At 33.5% G+C, this 13,879-nt stretch overlaps 2 protein-coding genes across 2 annotated transcripts; both read left to right on the top strand.

Annotated features, from left to right (window-relative positions):
- Positions 1–329: 329 nt before the first annotated feature.
- Positions 330–9,183, top strand: LOC110100718 (tryptophan aminotransferase-related protein 1). The gene is made up of 4 exons (XM_020828355.2): positions 330–1,097; positions 1,498–1,825; positions 7,855–8,440; positions 8,863–9,183. Exons 1-4 carry the CDS (start codon positions 724–726, stop codon positions 9,048–9,050), a joined length of 1,476 nt encoding a protein of 491 aa, XP_020684014.1. The 5' UTR covers positions 330–723; the 3' UTR covers positions 9,051–9,183.
- A 2,480-nt stretch (positions 9,184–11,663) lies between these two features.
- On the top strand, positions 11,664–12,667 carry LOC110100714 (oleosin S2-2-like). Its single transcript, XM_020828349.2, has one exon. It carries the CDS (start codon positions 11,849–11,851, stop codon positions 12,305–12,307), a length of 459 nt encoding a protein of 152 aa, XP_020684008.1. The 5' UTR covers positions 11,664–11,848; the 3' UTR covers positions 12,308–12,667.
- The last annotated feature ends 1,212 nt before the right edge of the window (positions 12,668–13,879 follow it).

Below are 13,879 nucleotides of genomic sequence, written 5' to 3'. Positions count from 1 at the left end.
TCATATTTATTTAAAATATATAAATAATTTACACTTTTTAAAATTTTAATATAATAATTCAATATTAATATATTATGTTTTGAATAATAAATATATTCCATATAAACACATCTCCTATAAACTAGTAAAAAAAACTTTATGTGGTAAATTTTTTTTTTAATTGTATGTGGTAAAATTTTAAAAAAATTATTATCAATATTTGTACTTTAATAATCTATAACACTCATGATTTTTCAAAAAAAGAAAACAATAAAAAAATAAAAGCAAGGGGGAAAAAGGTAAAAGTGCAAAAGAGAAAAAGCTCCCTCTTTTACTCTTCCAGTGATAAACCGAGCCGCGTGTTACCCAACACAAAAACAAAAAGCTCCCACTTTTGCCTTCTTCCTCCTCACTGCTTCTACAGTAAACTAAGAGAACAGAGTAAGAGCTCCAATGGAGAATGGTTGGCTCAGTTGAATGCTTCGTTGGAAGACGATTCTCTTCTTTCTTTCCTCGCTTTTCCCAGTTTTTTTTTCAAAAAATGTCTCTTTGTATTCTGTGATTTCGCCTACTTATGGAGTGAATGAATCAGTGAGAGTTAAGGAAGAAGAAGAAGAGGCATGGTAAAGAAAGAGTTCTTCTTGTTTTTTGTTTCGGTGCTTCTGATAAACCCTAGCATGTTCTGCTCTGGATCGAAACTGAGGCCTCCAGCCATTTGGGGAAAGTGTTCGTAAGGATCATTCCATGTCGAGTAGAAACGGTAAATTACTTCGTCGGTGCACTACTAACGGATCCCCAAGCGCATGCGGCCATTCTTGGGAGCCGAGGCACAAAATGCCTAAATCAACTGGGGGAAGTAACCAAGCTCGATCATGGAATCTGAGCATGTTTTGGTTTTTTACTGGCGCCGTGATTGTGTTTCATCTCTTCGCAGTCTTCGTAGTTCTTCCTTTGTATAAGAATGGTGGAAACCGAAGTAACTTTCCTTTTCCTGCGAACTCTTGTTCCGGAAATGAACAGAGAACAGAGACTTCAGTGTTGAAGGAGGACGAGATTAGTGTCAGCTCTACCAGCGGATCAATACCTATTTCCGTGGATTCTGTTATTAATCTTGACCAGTGAGTCATTCCCTGCTCTTTCGCTGCTACTCTTGCCTTTTCCGGCTTGTTTAAGTCTCTCCGATGGCGGAGAAGCCTCGCCGGCTGATCTACGGCCGGTCAAGCTCCGACCTTTCAGAAATATTAGAAATTTTTATTTATTTATTTAGTCATTAGTCGCATGCTTTTATGCTTTATCATTATTTATTTGTTCATTAAAGGAATCTGATTCCTTTAAAAAATTAGATGTTTCTTTTTTGTTTGATAGTGATGAATATCACAAAAGTATTAGGTGAAGAAATTCAAAGTTTAAATTAAAAAGAATAATAAGAAAATTTTAAAAATAAATTACGATCTACAGTAAATTTTTTCAAGATTATGATTTTAAAGACGGGAGCTTTATCTGGTAATGTCGTTACAGTGGAGATCCGACCATGTACGAGAAATTCTGGCGGCAAACAGGCAATGCGGCGGAGCTGGTCATTCCTGGATCGCAGACGATGAGCTATTTCTCCGACGTGACCAATCTCTGTTGGTTTCTCGAGCCGAAGTTTGCGGCGGAGATCAGGCGACTTCATCGTCTTGTCGGCAATGCCATAGCGGGTCCTGACAGGTATATAATCGTTGGAACTGGCTCGTCACAGCTCTTCCAAGCTGCCCTATTTGCCCTGTCCACGTCTCCTGAAGTTTTCGGCCATGGTGGTGGTGGCCGGCCGCTCCCCGTTGTGTCTTCTGTGCCATACTACTCGGTGAGGAATTTGGTGAAATCTGATCTTATTATAAGTCTTTGGAAAATGTTTTGGTTGGGATTTAATATAATTTGAATGTTTTGTTAGATGAGTTTAATGATTTTGATTGTTATCTTGTAAAATTGATGGGATTGTTTTGTAAAGCCTTTAGAAATATTGTACACTATGTTTTTGGGGTTAGGCTAATCAACTCATATGAGAAGTTAGATTAGTTTCAACAACCTACAACTTGGAACTCGCGAAGTCGATTAAAGTCTTGAATTGTCCAAACCCAAATCTTATTAAGTTGCCCAAGAAACAACCCTTATTTGGCCTTCAATGCCGAGTTACTAAGCTCGCCATGGGGACTCATGAATACGCCCATTTTTCGTGTTTATTTTCCCGTTGAATATAACTACTTGCCTGAATGACTTTTTAACCTACTAAGGGTTTTCATTAGATAACTTGCCACGGGTACTTACCCTCAATACAAAACTTGATTTAGTTCACAACTCACAACCGGGTTACACACTAGACTCTTCCATTACACAACTAGTTGTTGTTAAGTTTAATTTATTTATTTTTCATGTAATTGCACTGTGTTGCTAATTTTGTAACTACGACTTTGATCATCACCTATAAATAGGAGGGCCACTAGTCATGCACGAGGATATGAAATCACATTTAATCTGAACCCTAGAGCTAAAATTCTGTCACATCAAAGTCTCTTTAAATTTCTCGAATATTCTCTTTAGAATCTCTCTCTTTGCCCAACATTTTTAAAGGATTTGGCATCCCCTGAGATCGAATAAGGCCAACGAAATCCATGACTTTGATGTTTGAATGAAAGAAGGGATGTCTCAATCCTAGTCTAAATTGATCGCTATAAAAACAAAGCTCATTATCAAAGAGTGAGTATGGAAATTAAGTTATCATTAGCCATCATTGAGTCATAGGCTTTGAAGAAGAAGAGTATAGGAGGAACAAAATTGAGCATAAAGAGAACAAATAGCATGGCATGACCAAGAATAACAAGCAAGCAAGTGCACAAAGATGGCCTAAAGAAATTATCATTGAAGGAGAAGATTAACTTATAGGCCAAATAATGGAAGATGGCTACTACTATTATAACATCAATGCAATTATTCCACCAAGATTCTTATCAAAGCTAAAAGCCCACTCAAATGTTGATGTGACCATCAAGGATGACTTCACAATGTAAGTATGACTAGTGACTTCCTAATAAAGCTATAATGTTAAAGTGTATAATCGATTTCTAGTGGCCAACTTCTTCCAAAAGGCCGACTACACAATGAAGTCTAGCTTCTCAAGCATAAGGTACAACAATAAAAACAACAACATCAAATCTTTAAGTGAGGTTGGCTACATGAATCTTTTTTTCTCTCGAATTGTGTCATTTTAGAACAAAAAGAATTGTCACACATGTCATCCAATGACATTGAAGCCCCACAATGCACAATGAAATTGAGTAAAGAATGACCTCACAAGGAAGATCACCGTGCTAGATTAGTTGTCGTAGGATGAACTTGGCTCCAATTATAATTTGACTCGTTATATTCCTAGTGAATGTTTTAGGTGATCGAATCCATCTAACTTGGCAAAGTGACTGGCCTGTCAATTCAGCTTGGCTTCTACTTCTAAGGCATTCTCAGTTTACTTGGTAGAAGAGTTCAAATTGTGCAATTTTCTCCACGAAAAACTTTATCTGCTCAGCCATTTTTTGCCCTCTCAGCCCCTATGCTACTTCAAGTTTCCTCATTGCCACTGTCTCAACAAGCATACAGTTGCCTAAAGTCTCACGTTACCCAACACATTTTATTGTAAAGTCGCATATATAAGAGTCAGCCTCTTTCAACCCTCAGTATTGAGATAGTTAGGGGATTCACAAAGTTGAACATTCGCCTAAGGAACTCGGCTACTCTCCTAGTGTCACTCGCCAAGATCTAATTTTAAATAATTGTCTATTTTAAATATTATGTTCATCTACTAGAGCTGCTAATAATCATCCATATAAAATAATATATACAACAGACTAAGTGGAAACTATTTTTCATTTCATTTCTTCATAATATATATATTTCATTTCATCTTTCAAAATCATATACATTTGTCATTAATTTATCTCTACAATCAATCTATTTTAATGCATTTGAATGACTACAAAAAAATAAATAGAAAAAAAAAAACAAAAGAAATACCTAACACTACAATTTGATTTGCCTCACTCCACTAGGTTCTTATACTTCCCTGAAATTATGAAAAATCATATATTGAGCATAAGCTCAGTAAGTAACCAGAACCTATCACTGCACCCAATATACAGACAGCAAAATAATATTCATGTAATCATTCAAGTCAATAGCAGAGCATGGTTATCATGAATTCACATTCATGAGAATATATGAACATAAATATGACTTCAACATGAATAATATCAATAAGTATGAATAATAATTATAAAATTAATTAGCAATAATTGACTCAATTCTATCCTAACATCTTGTAAGAAGGCTGCATGAAGACTGTCATGTGAATTATTATAAAATGCAGTTGTACATTACTTCTATCAATTACCAATGCATGATAAAATCATGAATGTCATTTTTATGTTCTATGTTTTTCTTTTTTATAAGTGTCTATCACTATGCATGTGTTATGTCATGCATGCAGTATGTATCAATCTCATGTATCATGTATATAATGTATGAGTATTTGTATCAATGCCATTATGCATTATATTCACACATCATATCATTTATCGTTTAGCTTATGCAAGTTCATATTTTCATAATCATCATGTCATGAATGCATGTTCGTATGTAAGTCAAGATATCGAGCTAATCATTTGGTGTTTTCCTGTATATTGTTTATTGTCATATCTTGGCTAATTAGTGTGTCAGGTTGCTATCTTGTAAGAACCATCACTTCTGTCTTTTGAAATATCATTTTTACTTGTGACATTCTATCTTGTATCTTATATTTTGTGTTGGGATTATACCATAAACCTATAATTTAAATGAAGCCCACTGGTCCACACTTCTGTATAGGGTATCTTACTCCATCCAACCTGAATTAGTCTATAACTAGCCAACCTTTTTTGCATCACACAACAATGCTATATCTTATCAATCCTAATATCATAATGTATAACATGTGCTTCTAATGCATTAAGTAAAGCATCTCAATACTATACTATACATATACCTTCAATAATCTATAATTTACACTATGTTCATGAATTTGTACTCGATGCATGTTGTCATGCCAGGCCTAATGCAACGGTCCTAGAATGTTTACACGTGACTTTATTATTTTCGGTTTAGTTAAAATATTGTTGATGCAATTCTACCTAATGAAATATCATATCATACTAAAATGTACAAAATAATCATATATATTATATGTCAGAAGTTGTATGGTGAAAGTTGACTAAATCATAAGATAATATATTTTAATCATGTTAGAGAGATAAAACTTGGGATTTAAATCATTAGAAATAGAAGTAAGATTCAGGGTATCTATTATGATCATAACAACTTTCACAACTAGGAGAACGTATGGAAACACTTCATAGGCGAACTTCTTTCTATTCCCTCTCCTCTTCCTTTCCCCCTCTTCTCCTCTGTCTTCTCTTCCTATCCTTTTCGGCCAAGGAACCGAAAAATGGGGCTTTTGGGTATGGCTTGCTATTTTAAGTATAGAGTAGTGGTTTAAGATATTAAAAAAATAAAAAATTCTCTAATCCAACACATAACCCTCAAGACCTCAGTGTCTTAGCATTGCCCTTAGTTACTATACAACAGAGGAGACGACGCCGCAACACTGCTCGCAGCTACGCTATCACAACCATAACTCAAAATATAGAGAGGCTAACGCTGCTACATTCGCGGAATTCCATGAGGGTTATTTATAGGTCATTAATGGATCTTTAATCATTTAAAAAAACTGGGTTATTACACCTAGAATACTTGTCAAATGACTAGGAATTAAAACTAAAAGACTCTCCTTTGGTAATCAACCTCATTGCAAAACCCATCCAATGTTTTGGACTAGTAGTCAATTACAAGTTAAACTAATCTACCACGTAACTAGCTATATTGAAGTTCAATGCATGTATTTTTACAATTCTATAACACTAATCATGACCCTTAATTATTACTATTGGATTATTAGTTGTATACCCTCACCTATGAACTCTCATGTGTAATCATTATTTTTGGTGGAAAACACAATTGCATTCAAGTCTCTCTGAATCTCCCTAAGATTTTTCTAAATTTCAATTTCTTTGAATTCTCTACTTAGCTCATTTCAACTCTTCCTTGTTCGATCAAAGGGTTTTGATCAAGGTTGTGAAAATTGGACCAGACAATGAACCGGAAGACGGAGAGATGTAATAAATAATAATATTATTAAAAATTAATAAAATTAACATGATAATTATTATAGTCTAACCTTAAACCTCATATTCTAAGAATATAAACTCCGTAATTTTAGTAGATTATCTCTCAATATAACTAAATTATTAAATAGTTAAATTAAATTGAAAGGATGAATATAATTATATACTATAATTAAATTATTAGGCATATAGTTTAATTATATTATATTTATGAATATCTAATAATTTAATTATAATTAACTTTTACATTTAATTATAATGATAATAAATGAGATTTTTATAATATACATTATAACAAATTTATAATAAGAATAATATTCGATATAATATATAAATTTATAATATTAAAAAATTATATTATTAATTATTATAATATGCATTATAACAAGTATATAATATATAAATTTATAATACAAATTAAAAAAAAAAAACTTTGCAGCCCAACAAGCCTAAATTATGGTCCAATAAAGCCCAAACTCACATTCATGCTTATATCTTATTCATGCAATTTTTTTAGTCTAACATCATAGAGGAGTTTGAGATGGTTGTCTTTTAACTCTTTATATAGTGTAAAGTACACATTTTTAACAAAAAATATTTTGTGAAATGACATGCATATATTTATAATGTAATTAATCTCAATATGTAATAAAAATATTTAAAAAATTTAAAAGAATGTAATAAAGTGAAATATATCATTTATACTTAATTTAAAATAATATATATATATGGAACTGACTTGTTTTTTCCAACCGGGACCGGTTCACAGGTTAAACCATTAGTTTAGCCTGGTTCAGGCCAGTTCGATGCATAGCCAGTTTTTAAACTAGACTAGATTGGACAACTGATTGGTTTACTGTTGAACAGGTCGAACTGGCCGGTCTGATCTTATTTTTAAAACACTGGTTATGATCCTTGTTCTATCGAAGGGTTTTGATCGGGTCTTTTGTAGATCAATACTTCATGATAATCAATGAAACTTAGCAAAACTCTCACCACTTTGCTTTTTAGGCTCATTTCATACCTTTAATAGAGTATTGTCAATTTCTTAAAGACAACAATAAGGTTTCAATTGGGACGATTTTCTTGTTGCTTCTTATAGCAATTTTTCAGTACAAAAATTTTTTAAACTTAAAAGTTTTGTACTAAAAAATTTGTTTTATAAAACAATAAGAAAGTCGTCACGAAATCTAAATCTAACAATTATCTTATAAGTTAACCATCAAAAGCTGTCTTACATGTGTCACGAGCAAGCCCAAGCACATGTTGCCGACCCTAATTCATATTTAAGCAAGGAATCTTTATTAATTACTTCAATAACCCATGACTATCTACTTAATTGCTTATCTATGCATAACATGCATTGCTACTAAATACAATTTATGTTTTTGTTCATATGCGGGTTTACAGCAATCGAACTTAAAGAAAGAGCCTATAAATCTTAATTTATTTCCTCTGCAAAGTTATCAGTGTTGTGATCATTGTATTAAGCATTCATGTCTTGTTCTTCCCTCAATATCTTTGATCTCCTTATCAGTGTAAGAGGCTAAATTTCACATCTTTGAAGTCTAGACTTCAGATACCTGCAAAGCATTCAAGCACAAAACTGTCTAATGAAATGTAATTTCAGTCTTATCCTGCAGCAACTGATCTTCTCCAGTCAGGCCTCTTCCGTTGGGCCGGCGATGCTCGCTCTCTCAAAGAAGGCGACAAACCTTACATCGAAGTCGTGTGCTCGCCAAGCAATCCCGATGGTCTTCTCAAGACAGCCTCGGTTAGCTCCAACAGTGGAAAGGTAATCCATGACCTTGCATATTACTGGCCACAATACACCGCCATCACCAGTCCGGCCGACCACGATCTTATGCTCTTCACAGCTTCCAAGTGCACCGGTCATGCCGGAATGCGGCTGGGTTGGGCCATTGTCAAGAACAGAGAGGTTGCTAAGAGAATGATGAAGTTCATAGAGGTCAGCACCATTGGAGTTTCAAAAGACTCTCAATTGAGAGCAGCAAAGATTCTGAAAACAGTCTCTGATCAGTATGAGCTTGAAGCAGCAGAAGACTTCACCAAATTGTTCCATTTTGCCAGGAAGACAATGAGAGATCGATGGCAGACGCTTCGATTAGTCATTGCAGCTTCGGATGCCTTCAGCTTGCCAGTATTTCAGCCACAGTACTGCAACTTCATGAAAGAAAACACCTTGCCTTTTCCTGGTATATTTTCCAAATGGTTTAACATGCAGAGATTTAGACTTCGTCTGGGACGACTTTCTTATTGCTTCTTAAAGTGGTTTTTTAGTGCAATAACTAAAATTTTTGTCCTAAGAAGCCGCTTTAAGAAGTAGAAAGAAAGCCGTCCCAAACAAAGCCTCAGTAATATCAAAACTTTTATATTTACTTTTCAAAGGTTTCAATTTTTAAATAACAGCAAACATATTGCTGATATAAACTTATCTAAAGTGAATTTCATAACTTTTCTTGTATAAGTTATGATGTCATTTTGACATTTAAGTGTTATCTACATAAAGCATAAATATTTAGATGTTAGATATGTAAAAATATAAGAAATTATGATACGTAAACTGCTCTTTTTCCAGATTATGCTTATCATATGGCTTGATTTCCCATTTTTGCAGCTTTTGCCTGGTTGAAGTGCGAGCAAGACATCGATGATTGCGAGAGCTTCCTTCGACAAAAACACAAGATTTTAACTCGTGGTGGCAAGCATTTTGGCGCGGATGCAAAGCATGTTAGGATTAGTATGTTGGATCGTGTTGAGACTTTTGATATGTTCATCGAACGGCTTTCAGCGATCGATCTGTGATGGATTATGTTCAAGTTATTAGGTGATGTAGCTTTTTTGTTTTGGCTGAAAAGTTTATGTTTTTTCACTTATTGGTATGATGGTTATGTCAAATGCTGTTTATCTGCAGTTTTGATGTTTTGTTGACATGGAAGATCTCTCTTTCTTATGAGATTTTGAATGGGGAGAGGTCTATTGGTTATAAATATCTCTATAGTGTTAATAATATATTTTTTATTTTTTAGAAGTAAATTAAACTATAATAATAGAACATTTATATTCATTGATATTCTCACAAGAAATTAATTTCTTTGTTTTTAGTTTATTGAGGTGTAACGGTCTATTTGGAACAATTTTTCGTCAAACTATTTTACAGTTTGATATCATATTTTTATTTGACTATTATTTTAAGAAAATTTACTAATTGAAAAGTTATTTGTAATATTTAATGCGTTGTTTGGAATAGCTTTTCAGCTGTCCATTTAGGTCCTTCAATGTTTTATGATTCAGTTAAACCGAATCCTAGCCTGACCCAACACGAAAAAATACTTAATGTCTTCGTATCAATCTAACTCAAATCGTCACGAGTGTCTTACTTAAACTTGATTATCCAATTTAAATACAATAACAATAATATTAAGTCTTTATCTTACTAAGGAACTGATGAAATGAATTTTTTTTCTTCATCGTGTTCCATAAAGATTCAATTTTTTATTTGAATATAAAAACAAAGGACATTTATAATACTTTTAATCAAGTCTTTTTAGGTATATCTCTATCTTTCTTAATATAGGTTGGATCTAATATATTTACTCTCCTGATCGAGTCATCAGAAAGCCGACATTTTATGTGACCAAATATTTTAAGGTGACTCTCTAAATTTATTCGCCATTGTTGCTACTCCAACCTTTTCACATATATACTTATTTCACATTTTATCTCAAAGTGTAAAGCCATTCATCCACATAAGCATCTTTCTCCAACACTTAATTTTATGCTTCTCCTTTAATGGTTAATATTCTGCATCATAAAGCATTGTAGGTCTTATTACAATACTATCAAAATTTTCCTTAAGTTTGAGAAGCACTTTTCTACCACACAACAAGCTTGATGCATTCCCTCACTTCAACCGTCCAATTTGAATTCTACTTATTATATGCTGGAAACTTTGAACGGTAGAGTATATATTTTAGCGTTGTACAAAAATTTAGCACGCACAGATAAAAGTAACAAGGCTATAATTTTTTTACGTTAAAAACCTAAAAATGGAGAAAATTACGGTGCATAGCCTATTTGCAAAATTCATTATGTAGTAAGTGATATATAGATTCTCCTTTCTTCACTGTAGAAGAAGAGGAAGAGTATAAAAATCAAGTGTCCACAGATGAACATATAACATCTAACAACAGGGTTTTATTTTTCCTTTAGGGATTATAGAAAGCATATATCCATAGGTGGACAGTTATACTTAATAATAGGATTAAAACTTGTAAATATACTAAAGATTGTGTTGATTTCTGATGCTGATCGTTGGCAGCGTTGGTGGTTGTTAATAGTAATAACAGGTGGTCATCGAAAAGTGCAAGAAAGCTATCTCTAATTTTATTTAATCTTCCTCCCTCCCTCATGTGAAAAATGAGGGCCTATTTAAAGTGTTTTTAGTAGTGACATGCTATGTAAATATTAAGAAGATCTAGAACAAATTCGAAGTGCTCCATCAGACAATTAGTATTGATTCCCTTGGTCATAGAGCATTCGTCAAGCATTTAAGTATCTTTAATAATTTCAGAATTAAGTGATAATTTGCTCATTGGATTTGTCTCATCGAGGCGCTTGATTCAACTATAAGCATGTCTAAATTGAAGATTATTTGATTATCCAATTAATGTTAAAAAAAAAACTTCTAAATATACTTTAAGCCCTTAATTTGAGTCCATTTGGACTTGGATCAGATTAACATCTTGCTGCGACATTCAGTTTGACTAAAAGTTTGCTATGATTGGAGTTTGGATGGTCCCAAATTCAATATTAAAATTTTACAATCTAAATATGCCTCGAGATTCGTCCTTAATCCAGGAGATTTTTTTGTGACGTATCACTACTATATTTCACCATCTCTTTGAACAATAAGTCCAATATATCTAAAACATGAACTATTTTTTAACAACTTGATCACCCAAAGTCACAGTTCCACCACTAGATATATTACTACTAAAATTATAATAAATGTATTTATTTTTATACGTACTAAATTGAAAACTTTTAAACTCTGAAGTTGACCTTCATAATTTAAAATTTTCTTCTACTCCTTATCTTATCAACAAGAATAATATCATAAGCAAAAAACATACGTCAGGCTAAATCCACTTGCAAATGTCTAATAAGAAAAGCAAAAAAATTTGGGCTCCGACATACATATCCTTAATGACTTGAACATAAGCACTATTTATATCAATCTATTCTTATATAATTATATCAACATAAATTTAGAAATTATTAAATTTATTTTAAAAGTAATATAATACATATTTTTCATATATATATTTATATGACTAATTTTAAATCAAATAACATCATTTGTCTTTTTTTTTTCAAAATACCCATAAATGTTAATCAATTAACATCAACCGTTCAATATTCATCAAGATTCCCACATCTACAATCCCTTCTCGTTAGTCTCAAAAAGAAAGCTGTCAACTCGCATGAACTTCCCACCACACGTGTCATCCCCTTCCCACACGCGTCACTCCTCCCCTCCCTCTTAAAACCCTAACCCCGCTCTCACCTTCTCAACCAAAAATCTCCAAACCCTAACCCTAATGGCTGATCAAAAGTCCGATCTCCGCCACACCGGCGAGGAAATCAAGCACTACTTACGCGACAAAAGCCCGCCGGCTTCCAAAGCCGTGGCCGCCGTTATGCTCTTCCCCGTCGGCGGCTTCCTTCTCGCCATATCCGCTCTAACCCTAGTCACCACGGTAGTAGGGCTGGCGGTCACCACACCGCTTTTTTTCCTATTCAGCCCAGTTCTCGTCCCCGCCGCGGTAGTCATTGCGCTCGCCGTGGTAGGCTTTCTCGCCTCCGGCGCCTTCGGGCTGACGGCGGTGACGTCGCTGTCGTGGATCGTGAACTATTTGAGAAGTCGCAGCGGGCAGGTCGGGAGCTCGGTGCACGAGCAGGTGGAGTACGTGAAGAGGAGGGTAGGGGAGGCGGCCGGGCAGGTCGGGCAGGTCGGGCAGAAGAGTAAGGAGGTGGGCCATAGCGCTCAGAGCAAGTAAAAAAGTACATGCAGTACGGTTATAGTACTTTGTGTACTTGGAAGAATATTTAGTACTTGTATGCTTTATTTTGTTTTTTGTAATTTTTTTTTAATGTTGGTGTTTGTTATTGGAGAAATTATTTTGTGCGGAATCAGAATGCATTCTCAGACGAATCTGGATGCGCCACGTTACCGAATGTATTGGGCCCCGGTGATGTGGCATGCCCAGATTCGCCTTCGAACACGTTCGGATTGCGCACACAATAATTTCTCTTGTTATTATGGTTTAGAAGTGGTGAGCTTATGCTTTTGCATGCTATGTGTCAATGTACTTTTTTTTTTTTTGAGGTATTTCATTATTATTGTGGCTTAGAAGTGGTGATCCTATAATATAATGTGATAACAAAAATTAAAAATCATAATATTAAGTGTATATTATCATTGAATTAAGAATTTAATTATAATTATAATTTTCATTCACAAAATGGCATTATATATGTGGGTTGTGTTATAATATTCTCAACAATAGAGTGAGAGAGAAACATTTAAGTTTTTTAATAAATTTAACACATAGGAGTTAAAAAAATGTATAAATATTAAAATTTCAATATAAGATTCAGAAAGAAAAAAATAAAAATGTATGTAGAAGTCATAAAAATCAACTATTCTTCATCAATGGAGCATATTGCACTATAAAATTGAAGTTTGGAGAACGCATTTATTCTAATAAGAGATTGTGGGAGAAATGTTAGAATGATGGTCTAATGAAAGTTGAAGTGATAAATGGTTAGGTGATGATGGTTGTGATAGTAGTTGAAATATGGTAGTTAGACAATATTTAACATAATATAATAGTGGCAGATGATGACAGCTGGATATAGAAATCAGACTATGGTTGTCAAATGATGGTGACGACGACTGGTGGTGATCGTTGGTGTTGAAAGTCAAGTAGAGCATTAGAGTTTTTTGAATATCTAAACTTACTTCATATTGAAGTTCAGGACTCATTCATTTGGAGAATGATGATCTGTTCATAATATTTTGTGATTAGCTTTTTGATAAATCTCGCCAAAGTTTCATAACTCCATCAAATCATTTATATTGAATGTTTTGATTATAGATCATTCATTTAGCATTTAAATGTTTTAATAATTTCATAATTAGTGATTTTTAGCTAATAGGGCAGGATTTAGAGATCGTTTGATCCCTCAATTAAAATTTTTAAAACTTAATTATATTTTAGGTGTTTGATTTGAGACTTAGATCAGATCACATTTAGTATTATTAGGTTTTTTCTCATATAGATGTTCAATTCAATTCAACTGTGTTAACTAACTAAAATCAAAGTGAGGGTCTTGAATTTAATTCAAGAAATATTTTATTCAAATTTTACCTCAAGAATAATTTCTAATTGAGATGAATTTTTTAGTGATATCATTTTCCTCTATTTTCAGTCTTTCACAAATTATAATGTCAAAATAATTATAAAGCGCAACCGCTATTTGAATGTCGGCACATTGAATGGAGCACATATTGTTAAAATTTTACATTTAACTCGCCAAATTTACTTAAAATTAATTGTAGAATCATT

Source organism: Dendrobium catenatum, unplaced genomic scaffold (assembly GCF_001605985.2).
Source record: "Dendrobium catenatum unplaced genomic scaffold, ASM160598v2 fragScaff_scaffold_1342, whole genome shotgun sequence".
Lineage (NCBI taxonomy): Eukaryota > Viridiplantae > Streptophyta > Magnoliopsida > Asparagales > Orchidaceae > Dendrobium > Dendrobium catenatum.
The sequence above is the reverse complement of the archived record's forward strand: the minus strand, read 5'-3'. Positions and strand labels throughout refer to the sequence as shown.

What these genes read in the sequence shown, in the direction of transcription:
- LOC110100718 (XM_020828355.2), top strand. Translation starts at nt 724, where the DNA reads ATGTCGAGTAGAAACGGTAAATTACTTCGTCGGTGCACTACTAACGGA. An exon ending in TCTGTTATTAATCTTGACCA is followed by an intron (nt 1,098 to 1,497) that starts GTGAGTCATTCC and finishes ATGTCGTTACAG; the next exon opens with TGGAGATCCGACCATGTACG. An exon ending in AAACACCTTGCCTTTTCCTG is followed by an intron (nt 8,441 to 8,862) that starts GTATATTTTCCA and finishes CCATTTTTGCAG; the next exon opens with CTTTTGCCTGGTTGAAGTGC.
- LOC110100714 (XM_020828349.2), top strand. Translation starts at nt 11,849, where the DNA reads ATGGCTGATCAAAAGTCCGATCTCCGCCACACCGGCGAGGAAATCAAG.